The 21,432-nt window shown below is 43.1% G+C and overlaps 1 protein-coding gene and 1 long non-coding RNA gene across 4 annotated transcripts in view; one reads left to right on the top strand and one right to left on the bottom strand.

Annotated features, from left to right (window-relative positions):
* LHFPL3 (LHFPL tetraspan subfamily member 3) overlaps window positions 1–18,674 on the top strand; it is a 570,149-nt gene extending 551,475 nt beyond the window's left edge. For all 3 annotated transcript variants that reach the window (XM_045494534.1, XM_045494536.1, XM_045494535.1), the window contains one exon: window positions 17,656–18,674. In XM_045494534.1, the coding sequence (XP_045350490.1) occupies window positions 17,656–17,684 (29 nt within the window). In that variant the 3' untranslated portion in view covers window positions 17,685–18,674. The remainder of the gene's footprint in view (window positions 1–17,655) is intronic.
* LOC123606338 lies at window positions 12,837–14,019 on the bottom strand. The gene is made up of 2 exons (XR_006716237.1): window positions 13,883–14,019; window positions 12,837–13,388 (listed from the first exon to the last, which is right to left on the bottom strand). It is a non-coding gene; the product is annotated as an uncharacterized LOC123606338 (long non-coding RNA).
* Window positions 18,675–21,432: the final 2,758 nt, after the last annotated feature.

Genomic DNA, 21,432 nt, shown 5'->3' with positions numbered 1-21,432 from the left:
CCCAGAATTCATTCATTTTCTCTTTCTTTCTCTCTTTCTTTTTCTTTCTTTCTTTCCTTCTTTCCTTCTTTCTTTCCTTCTTCTTTCTCTCTCTCTGTCTTTCTTTCTCTCTTTCTTTCTTTCTAGAGACAGACAAATGAGCAGAAAAGGGGCAGGGTGGGGGTAGGGTAGAGGATCTGAAACAGGCTCCACACTGACAGCAGCAAGCTGGGTTCAGTGCTCCAACTCAGGAACCGCAAGATCAAGACCTGAGCCCACATAGGATGCTTAACCAGCTTCACTAACTAAGCCAGCCCAGCGCCCCTAGCCCAGAATTCTAATCCAGGTCTTCAGCTAACTAGCTGGATGACTTTGGGCAAATTTTATCTCCTTGGTCCTCAGAGTGCTTACCTGCCAACAAAGAAAAACAAAAGGATGGATTTGTGGATACCTGTCTTAACTTGGGCTGCCATAACAAAGTACCACAGAGTGGGTGGCTTAGACAACAGCAATTTTCTCACAGCCCTGGAGCCTGGAAGCCCAAGATCAAAGGTGCAAGCAGGTTTAATTTCTCCTGAATCCTCTCTCTTTGGCTCGCAGATGGCCATCTTCTTGTTATGTCCTCACATGGCTTTTGTTCTTTTTTTTTCTTTTATGTTTATGTATTTATTTGGAGAGAGAGAGCACAAACAAGTGGAGGGCAGAGAGAGAGGGAAAGAGAGAATCCCAAGCAGGCTCGGCACTGTCAGCATAGAGCCCAATGTGGGCTCGATCTCACGAACCATGAGATCACAACCTGAGTCAAAACCAAGAGTCGGACGCTCGACTGACTGAGTCACCCAGGTGCCCTACATGACCTTGTTCTATGCAGTTCATGCCCCTGGTGTCACTTTCTTTTCTTAAAAGGACACCATTCCTATTGGATCAGAGCCCCATCTTTGTGACCCCATGTAACCCTAATTACCTGCTTAAAGGCCCTATCTCCAAATATAGTCACGTTTGGAAGTTAAGGCTTCACCATGTGAACTTTGGAGGACATGATTCGTTCCATAACTATGCGTAAGGCTCTTTTCTAGAAGCACCAGAGGTTTGGAGTGCCTGAGTGGCTCAGTGGATTGAGTGTCCATCTTCTGACTTCAGCTCAGGTAATGATCCCAAGGTCATGGTATCGAGCCCCCTGTCAAGCTCTGCATTGAATGTGGAACCTGCTTAAGACTCTCTCTCTCTCTCTCTCTCTCTCTCTCTCTCTCTCTCTCTCTTTCTCTCTCTCTCTCTCTCTCTCTCTCTCTAAGAGGAAGGGAAGGAGAGAGGGAGGAAGGGAGGGAAAGAGGGAGGAGAGAAATGAAAGAGGGAAGGAAAGGATAAAGAAGCACCAGAAGTTTGCTGAGCATCTATTATATGCTGAACCCTGCTTGGGTGTTTGGGACACAGGCTCACCAGCAGTGGCCTTTGCACTCACAGTGCCCACTGTATTGAAGGACTAGGCTCTGATAAGGGATGAATGGGGCACCCTGTGGGCCTTCCAGGGAAGTGACTTGAAATAAGGTTTGAAACATGAGAGGGTGTTCAGCAGCTTGAAAATGGAGGGAGGGCATTTCCAGCAGAAGGGATGAAAGCCAGGAGGATCCATTCCGAGACCTGCAGGTCACATTAAGTGAGGGGAGCACAGTCTGAGGTGAGGAACCAGTAAGGGGAGGTTGGAGCTGTGAAGAAAGGCCATGGAAGGCCTCGTGGGTGATGTTGAGCTACAAGGTCCATTCCATTAGCAAAGAGTCTCCCCTGAAAAGTTTTAAACAGAGCACGACCTATTCAGTTCTGTATTATAGAAAGCCCTAAAACTCTGCAGTCCAACTGATCTGTGGCTCTCCCTTACCATTCTGTCATTCATGGCTAACCAATGTCAGCCAATCAGTGATGGATCACATATTTACTAAATGCGTTCATTCTTGGCTACTTCTCTAAAGGGGACGGTGAATGTGTGTGTGTGTGTGTGTGTGTGTGTGTGTGTGTGTGTGTGTGTGTATGCATGTGCACATGTTTGATTAGACCTTGATTGCCTTCTAGACTCCACAGCCTACTTCCCTTTGGTCTAGAGAGGAAGCTTACATCATACTTGAATGTCTTACTTCAGTACAGCAAAAACCCACATGGATAATTAGGATCAGGGCTATTATTTGTGGCAATAATGGCAATGTAAAGCCTTGTGATCCTGAACTCTCTGCCTGCTAAAGTCTCCCTCAAGCCCATAGGTCCATATCCTGAAGAACAAGCGAGAGGTGTTGAAGAGTGGTGCCTTACCATAATTTCACAGAAGCCTGTAGATTAGTATGAAAGAAGACAAGAGAGCATCAGTTGGGTTTTATTAGGTAATAATTAGCAAATCCCTTCTGATAACACTGATTTTAGCACTAAGAATATTTATTTGTTTATTTATTTAAATGTTTTATTTATTTATTTTCAGAGAGAGACAGAGTGTGTGAACGGAGGAGGGACAGAGAGAGAGACACAGAATCCGAAACAGGATTCAGGCTCCAAGCCACCAGCACAGAGCCCAATGTGGTGCTTGAACCCACCAGCCGTGAGATCATGACCTGAGCTAAAGTTATTCAACCAACTGGGCCACCCAGGTGCCCCTAAGAATTTTTTTTTAAATAGTCCCCTCCTCTGACTTCGGCTCAGGTCATGATCTCACAGTTTGTGAGTTCGAGCCCTGCATTGGGGTCTCTGCTGGCAGCACAGAGCCCACTTAGGATCCTCTGTCTCCCTTTCTCTCTGGCCCCTCCCCTGCTCACGTTCTCGCTCTCAAAAATAAATAAAACATTTAAAATAGTCCCTTTCCTCTTATAAATTCTGTGCTAAAAGAGTACAGGCATTAAATAAAGCAATCTGATGCCCAAATATGGACATATCAATATATGTCATTCAGGTAATATATTTAAAAACAAAATCTTCCCCCAACCCAGAAAATTTCTCCATAACAGTAGTAGAAAAAGAAAAGGGTTTTACTACTGAATAAGCATTAAACCGGAATGTGACACACAGCACATGTAGCCTGCTAAGAGGTTGCGAAGACAGAGTGAAATTTCACCTTTTTATGTAGCCAAGCAGATACAACCCATTACATGCATGGTGTCAGGATAAATGGTAACTAGTCCTCAAGACCACTGATTATAGATGGTTCACCCTAGATTGAGCTGGTTGAGGGTGACCATCTGTATTAACTGGTTTTATACACAGGAAAAACAAGCTCCCCTTTATGACAGAGGTAGTTCTGCAACATAGAGCAGGTGCTGCTGAGGTAGGCCCCCTACCCTCACAGAAACACAGAGACAGGACAGTGCTCGCCCCTGCTGTTTACATTTCAGAGACATGGCTCCCGTCCTTGAGAAAGACATTCCTGAGTCCTAAAGCTGTCAAGAGCCTTATTTAGTTTCTAAAAAGATTTACACACGTTTCAGACACAGAGAAAATTTGCAATTGCAAGATTTCAAAATCCTCTAAGAAAAGTAGAGTGAGGGGCTAGGTGGGGACCCAGTAAAACTCCACTTCGCAGCAATAACAATTGCAATAACAACTAACAGTGCAAATACTTAACATGGTACTCACCATGTGGTAACTTATTTCATGCCCACAACAGCTCTGTATGCAAGGCTTGTCTACCTTCATTGTACACATGAGGAAATGAAGCCAGATCCTGTGCTCAAGGTCACAGAGCCAATAGGTAGTGAAGTTGTAGTCCACACCCAGACAGTCTGTGGCCATCGTCCCCAGTCTGAACCCTGGGGCCATCTTGTTTCAGGGAAAAGTAACTGCTTACATGATTTACTGTTGGTTAGTGTGTGTGTGTGTGTGTGTGTGTGTGTGTGTGTGTAGTATTTCTGGAATGACAGAGTGCTACTTATACTATTGTGCATTTTTTTAATGTTTATTTTTGAGAGAGGGGGAAGGGCAGAGAGAGAGAGAGAGAGGGAGACAGAGGATCCAAAGCAGACTCTGTGCTAACAGAGACCAATGTGGGGCTCGAATCCATGAACCATAAGATCATGACCTGAGCCAAAGTCAGACACTTATACCGACTGAGCCACCCAGGTGCCCCAACTATTGTGCATTAAAAAAAAAAAAAAACCTGCCAACATTTACTGAGCTCTTTCTGTTTGCACGGTTTGCCCATTAAGTCATAAAAACCTTATAAGCATCATCTTGGTCAGTCTTCAGGACAGCCTTCAAATGAAGTACAGAAAGATTAAGGAACTTCTCTAAAATTACCGAACCAAGAGATGGTGGAATTAGAATTCAAAGCTAGAGAAAATGGCTTCAGAACACATACGTTTAATCAATAAACGATATACCTCCAAGAAAATGAGGAAATTTATATTATCAAGGAAGGCCAGTTGACTCTCAAGATAGTGTTTGGAGAAGAGAACACCTGTGAATTTGACCTTGAGAGAGAGAGCGAGCACACCTCAGGGAAGAGAAGTATGGACAGAAGCAAAGAACAGGAAAATGATGCAAATTATCAGTCTTTCCCTGAACAGGAAGGAGAAGCAGCTTAGAGGAAAGTGTGTGAGGCTGAATATTCAACGTCAACAGAGACAAATTTATTATTTTGTGAAGCCAACACATAGTTGGGTTGCGTGATTTGCAGTTTCATGTGTGGTAATACTCGATTTGGTTTTGCTTTTATTTATTTATTTACTTTTTAAGTTTATTTATTCTGAGAGAGACAGAGACAGCGTGAGCAGGGGAGGCGCAGAGAGAGAGGGAGAATCCCAAGCAGGCTCCGCACTGTCAGAGCAGAGCCCAATGTGGGGCTCAAACTCACAAAACTGTGAGCTCATGACCTGAACCAAAATCAAGAGTCAGATGTTCAACTGACTGAGCCACCAGGCACCCTGCTTTTGTTTATATTTTTAAAGGATGTCATGACCACATAGTGAAGTGTTAGTCATGAGCTAGGTCATAAAATGGAAAGGCTAACCAATCATGAAAAATTTCAGAAGATCGCGTAGAAGTCACTAAACTGGGGATGGCACATTAATATTGATTGACACCAGGTTATGGGGCGCCTGGGTGGCTCAGTCGGTTAAGCATCCGACTTCAGCTCAGGTCATGATCTCACGGTTTGTGGGTTTGAGCCCCACGTCGGGCTCTGTGCTGACAGCCCGGAGCCTGGAGCCTGCTTCGGATTCTTTGTCTCCCTCTCTCTCTGCCCCACCCCTGCTCATGCTCTGTCTCTCTCTCTCTCTCAAAAGTAAGTAAACATTAAAAAACATTTTTAAAAAATTTTTTAAAGATTGACACCAGGTGTATTCTTGTGAAGTGCATTGAGAATTCAGGATGCTTCACTCTTACTCTGCCAGGCATATTTTTGGGGGGCTTCATTAGTAAAAGCCTTTCAGCCTGTATACAATATGGAATGGCTTCATGTTAAAACTGTATGGTGAATATTATTGGGATTAATACATCAACACAAGCATTCTATCGTCAACACATCTACCGAGGAATTGTGCCTGTTTTCTTGGTGTGTAATAGAATCTACGGTATTTCTTTATGGGGCCAAGAAGAGGAAAAAAAGAAATGTTCGTGAATTAACAATCAAAATTCCTTCTCATGAATTAGTTCCTAGAAAAGGTCACACAGGAAAGCCTCGTGCCTGATATCAAAGTCCAATTGTCTGCTGCCTACAAGAATAGCACAGAATTATCAGCACCTGATCCTTATGTCACTTTCTGCCCCTCCTCAGCCAAGAAGATCTTGGCCAGGAGAACAGTTTTAGCAAATATCTTTCCTGTGTTAAAATCAATATGTCGTATCGAAAAGGAGGTAGGAAATTAAAAAAAGAGATAGCAAGAAAGGCAGAGAATATAAAAGTGTTTTGTTTTAAGAATCTAGGGAAAGAAATGAAGGAAATGTGGTAGGACTGTCTCAGATTGTACATTTTTGATTTCCCAGATACCTCTTTACACACGTAAATGTATATTTACAGCTGAGTTTTAAAATCTCTATCTTGTGGGCTCAGGGCCCAGGAGGAGAGGGCCCCTCCCACACCTCTGCTCCTTCATGGTGCCGGAAGGAATGGAAAGCCTCTAAAAGTCCACACTGAGGTTGCAGGTCACTGAGTACCTCTGCCAGTCGCTAAAGATTTGTTTGGCCAGGTTTTTCATAGATTCCTGTGCCTGGTCTGGTTTTATTCATTTCTTTAACAAACAGTGTTTGAGAACCTATGGTTTACCGAGCGCCTCATTAAGCTGGGAATACAGAGATGAAAGGGACATAGTTTCTGACTCAGGGGGTCACTTGGCATCACCTGGGAGATAGTTGGACATGCAGAGTCTCAGGCTTTATAAACCCCAGGTGTACTGAATCAAAACCTGCATTTTTAGCAAGATCACCAGGTGATTCTTAGCCATATTGAAGTTTGAGAAGCACTGACTTGGATTATTAGCAGGGACAGAGGAGTCCTTTTCTATTTCTTAACTTCTCCATTGTGTCGACCGAGAAAGAATTCCCTGAAGATTTAAGCCAACAGGCATTTATGTGGGCATTAGAATTGCAATTCAAGAGACACAGACTCGGGTGGAAACCTGACTCTTGTTCTGAGGTAGACAACAGAAGGGGCAGAATTGTAAAGCCTAAAGGTCATAGGTCCAGTTCTCATTCAGGTCTTCTATACAAAACAGAGACTGAAAGTAGGTTAACTAGGATTGGTTGGGATAACATGCAAATGAAGGATGGAAACCAGTCGATTAGTTGGTCCCTTTTGGAAGAATGCTGAGGATTCAGGTCTCATGGTGAGGAGGGAGTTAAGTCCAGGCTGAGGGCTTGTGGCTGGCAAGAAGTTCATGGTTCCTGCGATTCATGGTTCCTGCGATGCACAAATTCCTTCTCCCTTTTGGCCTCCTGAAGGCTTGCTGGCTGCATTTTGAAATCTCCCTTCATAATTGTCTCAGAAGTATTTACTGATCACCTGTCATAGATCAGGCTCTGAGTTAAGAGCTACGGGTACCCTGGTGAGCAAGACAGAGGAGGTCCTGAGAGCCTGGGCTCACATTCTAATATTGGGGGAGGGGAGAAGAATAGAAAACAAGAAAATAGGTGGATAGATTGTGAGCAGTTCTGTGAAGCAAATAAACTATCAATATAACAGAAAGAAACCAGAATGAACTCTAACAGGGAGAGTGGTAACCTCAGGAGTAAGTTATTTCCATTTTGTATCTTGTTTTCTGTTCTACAAAGGTAAACAGTCAGTGGTCCTACCTGAAAAGAGCCAAAGATTATAATTTAGTAGTCCCCCCACACCCTTCTCTGCAGAGGTTATGTTCCAAGACCCCCAGTCGATACCTGAAACCACCGAACCACAGATAGTATCAAACCCTCAAATACATATATGTGTTTTTTCCTAATTTTATATATCTGTGATAAAGTTTATAAATAAGGCACAGTAAGGGATTAATAGCAGTAACTAATAAAATAGAATAATTACAACAATACACATCATAAAAGTTATGTGAATGTGGTCTCTCTCAGAGTATCGTGTTGTCCTGTACTCATCCTCCTTGTGATGATGAAACCTGGTAAAATGCCCACATGAAGAGATGAAGTGACATGAGAAACGCAGCCGTTGTGACCCAGTGTTAGGCCATGATTGACCTCCTGACCCTATGTCAGAGGGCAATCGTCTGCTTCCAAAGAAATGGAAGCCACAGAAAGTGAAACCACGGATGAGGGGCCACTCCTGTACCTTTTCCTTCTTTCCTTTCTCCCGGCTCCCCATCCCTCTGCCTCAGCAGCGATCACTAAAACTACAGACGCCTCCAGGCAGACACAGCCACATGCACTAGCTCAATCCCAAATAAAAATTTGGATGCAAAGTAAATTATAGCACCCAGAAAGAAGGACTGGTGTTGCCTGTCCGGTTAGAGTAAGAAGACATTAGAGAGCATGGATAGACTGGTAACTGGCAGGCGGCTTCCTATCCAGCTGTGTTCCTGCAGCACTGCAGTCGGGGTTAGGGACTGTCCTGGTAGAGGCTGATGAGTGGGAGGGTGGCATGCAAGTAAAGATGAATTAGACCCTGGTTTTCACCAACCCACTGGTCAATTACACAGCAAACAATTCTAACAAACTCAAACCCTCTAATCACTTACAAAGTTAGTGGTAATCACACTGCAACCAAAATCAGTATTAGATTTTTTTCTGAATTCAGCCCCAGAGTATGTTGTGAGCATGCATTTACCTTCAGCACAAATTCAACCCCCCTGCAGTTAGACCAGTTGAGGGACAAACTAATGATTGCCCTAAGAGAGACTATGGATAGAACAATAAACTGGAGGTTGGGGTTTGAGGTATTGCTTCTCTAGAAATAGTGTCAGGAAGGAAAAAACAAGTCAAAGATGGCAGGACTCTCTCTGACCTGTGAGTATTGTGCCTGCTGTCCAGCCACACGTGTCATTTACAGCATACTTAATACAGCAAATCTAAACCACAACTGGAGAAAGGGCTTTGCCCGCTGTTCCAGTTATGTATTGCTGTGTTAACAAACTCTCCCAAAACTTAGCGGCTTAAAACTTTGTCAAAGTTTCGTTGGAAAGGAGCGCCTGGGTGGCCCAGTCGGTTAAGTATCCGACTCCACCTTGGGTCATGATCTCACGGTTGGTGGGTTCAAGCCCCGCCCCCACCACCACCCTGTCGGGCTCTGTGCTGACAGCACGGAGCCTGCTTGGGATTCTCTCTCTCTCTCCCTCTCTTTCTGCCCCTTCCCCACTTGATAAACATTAAAAAACAAAAAAACAAAAAAAAACCTGCCAGTACTCAGAAGATGCTTAACATCACTAATGCTCAGAAAACTGCAAATCAAAACCATAATGAGATATCACCTCACACCCATTAGGATGGCTACTGTTGAATTACAAAAATTCAACTGAGTAAATTTTAAAGATCTAATTGTCTTTATTTATCAATTCATGAGTTGGGCAGCATCTCATCTAGCAAGTAGAGGAGAACTCCAAAGCATACAGAAAAGAAAATGTCTTTAAAGAGAGAGAGCAGGAAAAAGGAAATTATTAGCAAAGAATCCATTGTTTTAGGCAAGGTCACCTTCCTAATGGGAACAGAGGCGGTCTGTCAGTAAATTCCCTTCTGCTGACAGGCAATTCGCATGTTGACTGATTAAAGGTTAAAATTGCAGTTAGGTTGGGGCTTCTGGCTGGCTCAATTGGTGGAGTGTGCAACTCTTGATCTCAGGGTTGTGGGTTCAAGCCCCATGTTGGGTATAGATATTACTTAAAAATAGAATCCATTTTTTTAATGTTTATTTATTTTGAGAAACTGGGGGAGGGATAGAGAGAGGGGGAGAGAGAATACCAAGCAGGCTCCATGCTGTCAGCACACAGCCCATCCCAGGGCTTGTGAACCCATGAACCATAAGATTATGACCAGAGACAAAATCAAGAGTCAGACACTCAGCCAACTGAGCCACCCAGGTGCCCCCCCAAAAATAAAATCTTTAATGAAAAAAAAACTGCAATTAGATGAAGTATTAATTCTTGGTTTACTGACTTGGGGCCTTAACCTAACTGATGCCAGGGCACCTGGGTGGCTCAGTCAGTTGAGCATCGGACTTCAGCTCAGGTCATGATCTCATGGGTTCGTGAGCTCAAGCCTCACATCAGGGTCTCTGCTGTTGGTGCAGAGCCTGATCTGGATCCTCTGTCCATTCCCCTCTCCATACCTCCCCCGCCTATGCTCTCTCTCTCTCAAAAATAAATAAACATTTTAAAAAAACTGATGCCATTTTGGGCCTGTGGTTTTATTTTTCACACGGCTGTCCAAAAAAAAAAAAAAAAATAGAAAATAAGTGTCAGAGAAACATGAGGAGATTGAAACTTTTATGCACTCGGTAGGATTGTGAGATAGCTCAACAGTATGGAAGTTCCTCAAAGAGTTAAAAATAGAACTACCCTATGATCCAGAAATCCCACTTCTGGGTATATATTCAAAAGAATTGAGAGCAGGGTCTTGAAGAGGTATTTGTACATCCATATTTATAGCACTATACCCCAAAACTGGTGTGGCTTTTTGGTAGGTGTTGAGCCAAAGGACACAACCAAAGCCAAAGAGGAGAAAAGGAAGGGTTGTACTTGCAACAAGTAAGAACACCAGGGATATTTCCCAAAGTAGTATCTCCCTGAACAACAAAATTGGAGACGTTTTAAGCCAAGGGTATGTGCATGGAAGGGCTTCGCAAAGGAGTGGTCCATATGGAATTGGGTCAAAAGTTACCCTAGGTTAACAGAGTCGAAGTCCCAGGTGATTGAAATCGCAAGGCCAGCAAGGGTCCGCATCATTAATTCTCTGACTGGAATTAGTCCAGTGTTCCAAGTCCTCAAAGGGGTTTAAATACTGCAAAAAAACAACTCAAGAATGTGTGTTAGGTTAATTTTTTTAGGTTCTCTCCTGGCCTGGTAGTGGCTGTTTGTTTTTACATTCTTTTGTTCCCTTAAAATCATCAAATACTAAAGTCTATTTTTCTAAAATTTTAACATAACCCAGAAAGTTCTGCAAGAATGCTTGGGCAGGTAGTGCTGGTCAAGCATAGATCACAAAATAGTTAGGGGTCTAAAATGACTTTTCTTATGTCAAGAAAGTGTCAGGGAGCAAGAATTCCTGTCCCCTCAAAGGTCATTCTAGCTGGACCAAAAATCAAGTTGACATGAGACAAATTAACAGGAGAAAATCAAACTTAATAGGCGTATGCAGGGAATCCACATCAACAAAATCAAATTTCATAGATGTATGCTCAGGGATCCACATAGACATGGAAAGCCCAAAGACAGTCAGGCATAATGGGGTGTGTGTCATTCTGAACTAAGGAGAAGGGGGTAGGGGCCTGGAATATCCGAGGAATATGCATACAGGGCAATAAGAAGGAGCAGATGTTTGGTAATTAGATGTTTGCCTTAAGTGACCATACAGATGGGTCACTCAGATAAAATTGATCTATGTTAAAAAAGCTTATTCCAGGGCGCCTGGGTGGCTCAGTCGGTTAAGCGTCCGACTTCAGCTCAGGTAACGATCTCGCGGTCTGTGAGTTCGAGCCCCGCATCCGGCTCTGGGCTGACGGCTCGGAGCCTGGAGGCTGCTTCTGATTCTGTGTCTCCCTCTCTCTCTGACCCTCCCCCGTTCATGCTTTGTCTCTCTCTGTCTCAAAAATAAATAAACGTTAAAAAAAAATTAAAACAAACAAACAAAAAAAACGCTTATTCTGGGAAAGACCCCCAATTTAGATTTTGAGTGGTTAAGGAAGGGACAAAATGTTCTCTTGAGCCTACAGAGTCTCAAGTGTCTTCAGCTCAAAATAATCCCCATGCCAAAATGGCACATTCGGGAGGGAGGGCTATCTTGAACCCCTTCAAAAGCTAGGTCTCATCTTTCTTTTTCCGGAGACCCCTAATTCTTTCTGCTTACAGCAGCACAAATTCACAGTAGCCAAAAGATGAAACAACCCAGATATCCATCAACAGGTGAGTAGATAGGAAAAATGTAGCATATACATACAATGAAATATTACTCGGTCTTTAAAAACAAAGGAAATCCTGCCACATGCCACAACATGGATGGACCTTAAGGACCTTAGGCTAGTGAGATAAGCCCGTCACAACAAGACAAATGCTGTATGATTCCACTCGTAGGAGCTATCTAAAGTGGTCCAGTTCTTGGGGCGCCTGGGTGGCGCAGTCGGTTAAGTGTCCGACTTCAGCCAGGTCACGATCTCGCGGTCCGGGAGTTCGAGCCCCGCGTCAGGCTCTGGGCTGATGGCTCAGAGCCTGGAGCCTGTTTCCGATTCTGTGTCTCCCTCTCTCTCTGCCCCTCCCCCGTTCATGCTCTGTCTCTCTCTGTCCCAAAAATAAATAAATGTTGAAAAAAAAAAAATTTTAAGTGGTCCAGTTCATAGAAGAAGAAAATGGCAGTTACTGAGGGATAGGGGAAGGGAGAAAAGAAGAGCTGTTGTCTAATGGGTGTCAAGTTTCAGATTTGCAAGATGGAAACATTCTGGAGATCTGTTTCACAACAATGTGAGGGTATTCCACACTCCCGAACTGTATACTTCAAAGCGATTGAGATGGGGAGTTTTATTTGATGTGTTTTTTTTTGCCACTACAACAAAAAATAAACCGCCAGTACTCTTAAAGCCCAGATTCAAAGGAAGGGGAACATAGAGGCCACCTCTCAATGAGAAGAAAGGTAAAGAATCTGCAGCCATCTTTAATGTGCCCACCATGGAGCACACCACGTGGAGAGCACCTGCGGACACAGATAGTGACATATTATGTCCAGGGGGCTGTTTCAGCCTCCCAGAGAGGAAGGATGTTGGAAGGCTCTCTTAGAGGTGGGTGCAGTTTGAAACAATGGAGCGGGAAGAAATGGCAAAGCTTCTATAGCCAATGAGAAAAAATGGCCTGGAATGCCTCCCTTCCTCATTTTCACAACAAAGATTCAGCAAGCCGTTCTACTAAAGCCTGACCGCTCCCACCAAGCGTTTTTCTCATTCAGACAGGCTGCCCCCCAGCTCTCCTGACGGTGGGGGCTCCGGGCCCTAATTGAATAGGTTGATAGGAACAATCAGCAGAAGCGGACCACAGGAGACCTTTCAAAGCCCGCAAACACATAGAAAATTCAACAACGCAGCATTTAGATAGTCTGGACAATGTGGCCATTATAAATGCCGCTCTCATGAGCAGCGATTCAAATGACAGCTTCGAAAAGGATTTGCAAAGAGCCCTTTAGAAATGGAACATGGGCAACTCAGAGCCCATGACGTGTTACAAGGACAAACCCGACTGAACAAAGATCCAAAGCAGTGTTGAATGGCTTATTTATTCAGTCCTGTTCTGTACGAACCTAGGAGAATATGACATCTTTTAAATTGCCTCCCCTGAGCTATGCAATAGCCATGGTGCATGGGAAATGTTAGCAAAATTCCGGAAAAAAGGGGGAAAAACCGATGTTTTACAAAGCAAAGATCACAGTGTAACCACACTAGTGCTTCCACGGAATTCTGCAGACTACCCCGGTATCTCATAGTCGTTGGTCTGAACGAGTAATGGCCACATCCAGAGAGGAAAAAACCCTGCCTTTTATCCTCTTCCGCCTGCTGGTTTCCCCAAATCTGTCTGGAGGGCCAACCCTTTCCCAGCCTTCAGGTGGGAGATTCCTCACTGTGCATCCTAGTTAAGTCATTATGGTGACATTCTAATTTTACCACTCCCAGCAAAGTGTTTTCCTGTTATGGTGTGGGGAGTGTTTGTATTCCGGTCACCACCAGAAGGAATATGCTGGTTATTTTTAGCCTTGCAGTCTGCAGAATTCTCAAGTGCCCTGGGGTTCCTGTTGCATGGTGGTGTCGTGCACTAGGAAGAAAAAATACACAGCGTTAGTAATGTCCAAGTAACTCAGACTCCAAGCACATATTCCCAGGACGCCTCATGATCAGCAGCCCGCACGAGGAGAAGGCAAATGAGGCATCTCATGTGCAAAATGTCAGGAGGCACTCAGTCATAAATCTTCTACCCTATGAGCCTCACTGGCCTCCTCCTAGTCCAGCCTGACTCTGTGGCTTCTCTCATTTCCCGTTCACTCCTCAGCTCCCTGCCCAGCGTTGACACTGCTGGTGGGGAGTGTAGTTCCAGTGCTAACAATAGTCAGCAAAGAAGAGAGCTTTCAGAAGGAAAGGTTGAACAATCAATGGTAAGGCTAGTGAGGGATCCGATGAGGGATTTGGTCACAATGGAGGATATGGGAGACCCAAGATCACAGCAGATCCAAGAAGGGTTGGTGATGAATGACTCATCTTGGCCGGCCCCTAGACAGGTGAGACCCCAAATGGCAAGGTGTAGACAGGAACATTGTGAGATTCGCTCCAGATGTCCCTTCTTACAAGAAGGCTCAGGATCTTCCCAGGGAGATGCCTATCCTACAGGAAGCGTCCTTCTCCTCCTCAGGCTTGGGTATCGGTGCTCTGGGGGCTGATTAAAGCCTTTACCCACCCCCACCCCCAGCCCCAGCCCACCTCCGTGGTCTGCTCTCTTCCCAGCCCACTGTGATGTCATAAAGCCAATTTAGACAGCTTAGAGCCAGGGAAAGGAAGAATCACTGGTTCCTGGATGCCAAGAAATAGTTCACACCAAAGCAGGCTTTCTGTCATGAAATCAGGGATATATTTATTTGCAAACATCAAGAAAATGAGGACAACCCTCTTGCCTCCCTCTTCCCCTGCATCACACATATATGGCCCTGTCACTTCCATATCCTACTGATGGGATTTTAGAGTGATGAGAGGGTCTGGAGCTGACAGCCAAGAAAGAATTCTTGAGGTGCCTGTGGTGCAAAAGGGAATTTTATTAAAGCACGGGGATAGGACCTATGGGCAGAAAGAGCTGCACTGGGGTTGTGAAGAGTGACTGATTATACACTTTGGACTTGGGGGAGGTAAGGGCAAAAGGGAGGCCTCCAAAGGGACTTTCATATGCTAAAGAGGGCTCAGAAGATACTGGAGGCCTTGCTATTGTCAGGCTAAGGTTGTTTTCCCTCTAGTAAGGCATTAACATTAAGATGGTAGGGAGTTCCTGGAGAAATGTTATACTCCGAATTTGCCTCAAGTATTTGCAGATTATAAAGAAATTTGATTTTACCTACCATTTCCTTCTTACTTTTGTTCCCCACATGAGGGGAGAGTGATGTTGGGATTCCAGGAAACTGAGTCTACAGGTTTCTGGAGATTTGGCGATTGATAAGATGGCCTTTTTCTTGTAATTTACTAAGACATTTGTAAACTGATGGAGACTCACATCCTGTATGACTGTGATCTCTATCAGTTAACTATTTGTTTTCGTTCCTCTCCTTTGTTCTTGGACAGTCAGAAGTGACTGAGGAATATCACACATATCTCACTGTGGTTGGGGGGCGGGGAGTTAGCTTGTGCTTTGTCCTCAGCCTGCCTTATGCTCCCTCATCACTACCTTCTCTTCCATATGCATAGCCACTTTGCACAACCCATTACCCTGTTCTCGTTCACGTATTTACGACTCACACCCACTCCTTCCTCTCCCCCATCCCAGCTAGCACCTTTCATAGATCTTACTGGAAACCCCAGACATTGAGCTTTGTGAATTTTACATAGAAAAATATTCAGAGTGGGGGCGCCTGGGTGGCGCAGTCGGTTAAGCGTCCGACTTCAGCCAGGTCACGATCTTGCGGTCCGTGAGTTCGAGCCCCGCGTCGGGCTCTGGGCTGATGGCTCAGAGCCTGGAGCCTGTTTCCGATTCTGTGTCTCCCTCTCTCTCTGCCCCTCCCCCGGTCATGCTCTGTCTCTCTCTGTCCCAAAAATAAATAAACGTTGAAAAAAAAAAAAATTAAAAAAAAAAAAAAAAAAGAAAAATATTCAGAGTGAAGAATGCTAGAGAAGTGGAATTATGGACCGACACACCTGACTTTGAATTCTATCAAACAAGACCATCTCCAGGGCAGCAAGCAGAGACCACTCAAGGTTCAGAAGCACCTGTAGCTGTGTGTAAAACCCATGGATTGCTTATGCTGCTTTTAATAAGATCAAAAGAAAGCATTCCCTTCCATAGGGCTTCTACTAGCATGATGCAATCTCAGAGAATCATTACAGATTAATCATCGTTACGACGGCATCGTATTTCAGTTGTCCCCTGTGTCGTCTGTGTTCATTAAAGTAACTGAGTTCTCAAGGAGAGAAGTTCATTAAAATCGTTATGTGTATTAGATATTTTAAGGTATTTTAAAGTGTACTGGAAAACTATAAGCATTTATCTTAGAAAAAACAGAATCTTCCAGAGGTCTCTCTAGCACTCATTCAGAAACTATAATCTTGTGATGTGGAATGAGGACCATCACGGAATAATCGACCAGTTGTTTTACTGTTTGTGTTTCCAAGTGCTCTGTGATGCAAACCCAGCAGGGTGTTTCCTTTCAGCCCAAATCTGGCCAGTTGGTACATTTGCCCATCTTCACAGGTTCTAAGGGACTCTTACACCCTGGTTAACAGTGCCAAAGTCTGTGGAGATCATCCAAAGAAAGGAGGTGGTTGTACTATTTGTAGTCTAGTTGTATCAGTACAGGCATAGTCCCTAATACCATGCTGGAGAAGAGGAAAAGCAGTGTATGCCCTGAGAATTTGTCCTAAAGAAAGAATTTTTTTTTTATTTTATTTTTCAACATTTATTTATTTTTGGGACAGAGAGAGACAGAGCATGAACGGGGGAGGGGCAGAGAGAGAGGGAGACACAGAATCGGAAACAGGCTCCAGGCTCCGAGCCATCAGCCCAGAGCCCGACGCGGGGCTCGAACTCACGGACCGTGAGATCGTGACCTGGCTGAAGTCGGACGCTTAACCGACTGCGCCACCCAGGCGCCCCAAGAATTTTAAAGAACAAATAGAACTTTATATGCAAAAACATTTATTCTTGATAACAAAAAACTGAGAAACCTTGGGACACCCACGTGGTTCAATTGGTTGAGCGTCCAACTTCGGTTAGGTTGAGCGTCCGATCATGAGGTCATGATCTCTCAGTTGGTGAGTTCGAGCCCTGCGTTGGGCTCTCTGCTGTCAGCACAGAGCCTGCTTCGAATCCATTGATCCCCCCTCTCTCTCTGCCCCTACCTGGCTCGTGTGCACGTGCACACTTCCTCTCAAAAATAAACATTTTTTAAAAAATGGGAAACCTATGGGGCACCTGGCTGGCTCAGTTGGGTAAGCGTCCAGCTTCAGCTCAGGTCATGATCTCACAGCTCATGAGTTCAAGCCCTGCATCAGGCTTTGTGCTGACAGCTCAGAGTCTGGAGCCTCCTTCCGATTCGGCGTCTTCCTCTCTCTCTGCCCCTCCCCTGCTCATGCTCTGTCTCTCTCTCTCTCTCTCTCTCTCTCTCTCTCTCTCTCTCTCTCTCAAAAATAAATAAACATTTTCAAAGAAAAATTTTAATGGGAAACCTACCTACAATCTGACAACCGTCAAACAATCAAGATGGGATACTGAGCACGGGGTGAAAGGAATGAGAATGAAATGGAATATTCTGGTGCTATTAGAAATTAGATGCTGATGCTGCAGAGTGGAAATGTAGAAAGCTGTTTTTCATATAATGTTAAAAATGTCATCTGTACTGTGATTCCAACTGTATAAAATAAGTGCACATTTAGATAAAGAATGGAAAGACACATGGGAATAAAACAGTGTCTCATTTCTTTTGCAGCTGTTATAATGTTGATTGTAAAATAAATAACACTTGGAAGGAAAAGGAAAACGCTCCAGTGAGACATTTTCTGTGCCAGGCAGAAAAATCAGTGATGTTTGGGATCATTTTGCATCCTTCCTTGCTCCTTCGAAGCAGCCTGTAATCTTCACCCAAATGTGGGGAGTACATATGTCTGGGTTATGGGGGGCCCCCTTGCCAGATGACCATGCTATTTGTTTATGGAACAAGAGCCTCAAACTTTTCAGTCTTCTTTGTTAACAAACCTAAAGTGCATCTGAACCATTTGCTGGTGTGGTTTTTCTGTGACAACCCTGCATAAAAATCTTGCCGACAGAAAATGATGCATTTTCTTCTTTCTCTCTTTTTCTTTCTCCTCCCCTGCCCCCCTGCCCCTTTCTGCAGTTCTGCTAAGCCAATATTCTCTAGAATGAGCACAAAACAAATCAAGTAACAGCTAAACAAATCGAATAAGAGCTTTTGTACATCAACATCAAGAAGGAAGACTCTTGGGAGAAATCAGAGTACAGAGACGGATCTGGACAAGAGTGAACCATCTACTTGTCAAAGCACTTTCTAAATCTGGACTGGCAGAGATGGGAGTGATTTTCTGGAAGGAGATGTGATAATGGATTAAACACCAGCTCATTGGAAACTATCACCGAATAAGATCAGACCGCATTCATGAGAAATCACATTCAGGAAATATTTTAAGGAAGAGGAGTATAAATGTGCTAGAATTAACATGTAAAATATATATGTACCGAGGTTTGTAAACTGTCCTTTTTTAATCCAACGGAAAACAAAAAGCTTTAATCTTTCAACCTTATTTGAAAAAAGGCAGTCAATCCTAAATTATTCCTATCTCAATAGCCAAGAGGCTTCTCAAGCATCATTCATGGAGGAAGCATCTTAGAAAATGCCTCTGCGTGTTTTCACATGATCTTTGGTTCCCCATCTCTGCCGTGTGTTTCTTTCACTGTGTAATTAGTTACAACTGCTCAGTTAAGAGATGTAACACTTCAAGCTTTTTACAGAGTCTGTGTTCAGTTTAATCTGTCTGTACAAGTTATTAATGAGAAAGTGTTTTTGACATATACTATAACTCCATCGAGATGTATATTACAGGAAGTACATCTTAACATCGTAAGTTCCCAAGCAACATAGATATCCCTATCTTCCAGGAAACAGTATCAAGGAACTCTGAAAAATATAGAAAGCTCATTTTCACCTTGGATGCTCACATGTAATATATAGGCTGCTATCAAATAAATACCTTTTTCTAATTCTCCCTAGTATATGCATAGGAATTGAATATACTTCATAAGAAGGCATCTAAAATCCCTCCTTTTTTTTCTATTTCTTTGCCATACATGTCATCAGAAATCCATATCCTTTTTACCCTTACTAATAGGTACTTGTTTTGTTTTGAAAAAAAATCATTCCATTAAACCTATTTCTAAATTATAGTAAGTGGTACTAACAAATAATAATTTAATAGCCTTAGAAATAAATGAATATATACTTATACAGGTCAAGAAACTTGGTAGGAGTAAGTTGCCTATTTGTTTACTAATGTTGGTTTTTTTCAAGAATACTCAGATTTCTTTTTGTCGGTTGACATTTGGAAATAGTTATAACTGGTCACTTGTCTTCAGCAATCTTTTGCTCCCGGGCTTCCCCCACTATCACCCTCATCACAAATCCTGCCAATATGCAACAACAGAAAAATATGTAATATTGACCTGGCCAACTGCTTGAGAATGAACACGAGCTAAAATGTATATGCAGGGGGTAATTGGTGTGAACTAAACCACGTTCTGTACGTGAGCAGAAAACATGGACGTGTAGAATGCCTTCATTTTTAGACTCAAAATTAAGATCAAATTAGCATCCATCACTGGAATACCAGATGGAGGGTAAGACAAGAAGTGATACAGATCAGAGTCGATGTCTCGTACCCTGTCTCTATTAAGACAACACTCTCATTCTTGCCAAATGTTTCTAGTAGTAGCTATCTTTACACCATGAAGGAGATTATGTTCTAAATGGCCAAGAGTATATTACAAGTATGCTCAAATGAGTGAGCCCCCAAATCACGAAGCTATGGATTTTCTAAAGAACCAAATTAAGGGAATACTTATTATCTCTAAAGTGTTAGTCATTCTGGGAGTTACGTGTTGCATTAAATAGAAGCTCTCGCACTGCATTCAAAGCACCCTACTTACTAAATTTAATTACACACAACTTTTCAAGAATTCATCTTTTAGTTAAAGGGAGGTACCTCTCTATCTATAATAAAATTAGAAGGTGTTGGTTTTCTCTAATCCATGTAAATTACAGATTGCATTGGGAGTCCTGCATCACTAGAAGTGGTGTTTATGAAAATGAAAAAGTGCTTCCTATCCACACACAAATGTTTTTCAAAAATTTTTTTCCATGAAACCTAAGTGTAATTTAGCATACCACAGTGCTCTGAAGATGGGTCATTGATGATGTACCATTTGTACATAGGTAATACACATGTAAATCACTAAGTGTTAAGTATAAGAAGTATGTTTTTATCTTTTTTAAAAAAAAAAAAAAGTGACTCCCTTTCTCATTCTGTTCTGTTGTATTGCGTCCAAAAAGTTGTGTGTAATTTTTTTAAGGTCCAGGAAATGTAAAGAAATTTGTTGGAATATCTGAATTTCTGTAAAAAATAAAAATAAAAATAAGATTTTGTTATTTAGAAGATGGCTTGGTGATGTGGCACACGCTCAGTCCACTCAGTGTCTTTGTCCAGTGATCCAGCAGCAAGTTAGGATTTGACCAAAATCGGTATCCTCAGGAAATCTCCTTTCTGTCAGATTCCATAATATTCACCAACAGCAGACATTTATTAGGTATCCAGGCCTCTCGTGTAGAAGGCATGATTAACATCTCCAAACCTCTTCCAGCCAATATGGACATAGATCAAGCTAAATCTTCATATACTCAGTGGAGTGAAATCAGTAAGTAAATAGCCAGACTATTCAAGTAAAACGTGACCTGAAATATCCAATTAATTGCTCAGTCTCCACTTTGCAAATTGATTTCTCAGACATGAGCAACCGTTTTGCAACTGTTCATATTGAGTGTGTGCTGTCTAGGTGAGTTCCAATGCCAGATCTTTCACTTACTATATGGTTCTGAACACCTCTAAGCCTTAGTGACCTTATCTATAAAATATGGGGACAGAAATATGGGGCGCCTGGGTGGCTCGGTTGAGTCTCTGACTCTTGATTTCAGCTCAGGTCATGATCTCACAGTTCATGGGATCCAGCCCAGAGTCAGGCTACGTGCTGACAGCATGGAGCCTGATTGGGATTCTCTCTCTTCCTCTCTCTCTCTTTCTCTCTCTCTCTTTAATAAGCATTAAAAAAAAAAAAAGACCCACGGGCCCCTGGGTGGCTCAGTCGGTTAAGTTTCTGACTTCGGCTCAGGTTACAATCTCACAATTCATGAGTTCGAGCCCCGTGTTGGGCTCTGTGCTGTCAGCTCGGAGCCTGGAGCCTGCTTCGGATTCTGTGTCTCCCTTTCTCTCTGCCTCTCCCCTGCTCACGCTCTCTCTTTCTCAAAAATAAACATTAAAAAAAACTTTTAAAAAAATGGACCCAATAATACCTGGCCCCATAGTGTTGTGAGGACATAAATTATAGTGTTATTATGCTTGACAGGTAAGAGATATTCAATGAATGTTAATTCCTTGCCCTCCTACCACATGCAAGACATCGAAGGATGAAATGAAACATAAAATACAGCCTCTTTCAAAATGCTGAAGATAATTAGAGTAACATTTATGAGCAGGGATTGAAAATTCAGATGCCTACAGGGGCCAGGTAGACAAATAAACTGACAAAGCAAAGCAAGCTGGGTTAGGGAGATAATAGGAGGTAATGGGGCACTAGAAAACCCAGGTCCCGTCTAAAGAGAATAAACAGCCAATACTCAGTTCTAGTCCTTCACCAAATATGTAGTGAATCCCTACTATGTGCCAGGAACTGTTCTAAAGCCTGAGGCGATAGTGGTAAACCAGACAAAAAAGGTCCCTGCTCTCATAAGAGGTCTTCTGTTCTAGTAAGAAAAGAGACCATAAGCAGGAAAATACAGCTAAGAATCGATGCCCTTGAGAGTATTAAAATGTGGTGATGTGGGGGAGAA

This window comes from Leopardus geoffroyi, chromosome A2 (assembly GCF_018350155.1).
Source record: "Leopardus geoffroyi isolate Oge1 chromosome A2, O.geoffroyi_Oge1_pat1.0, whole genome shotgun sequence".
NCBI classification, from domain to species: domain Eukaryota; kingdom Metazoa; phylum Chordata; class Mammalia; order Carnivora; family Felidae; genus Leopardus; species Leopardus geoffroyi.
Note: the sequence above shows the minus strand (reverse complement) of the source record. Positions and strands in the feature narration are given on the sequence as shown.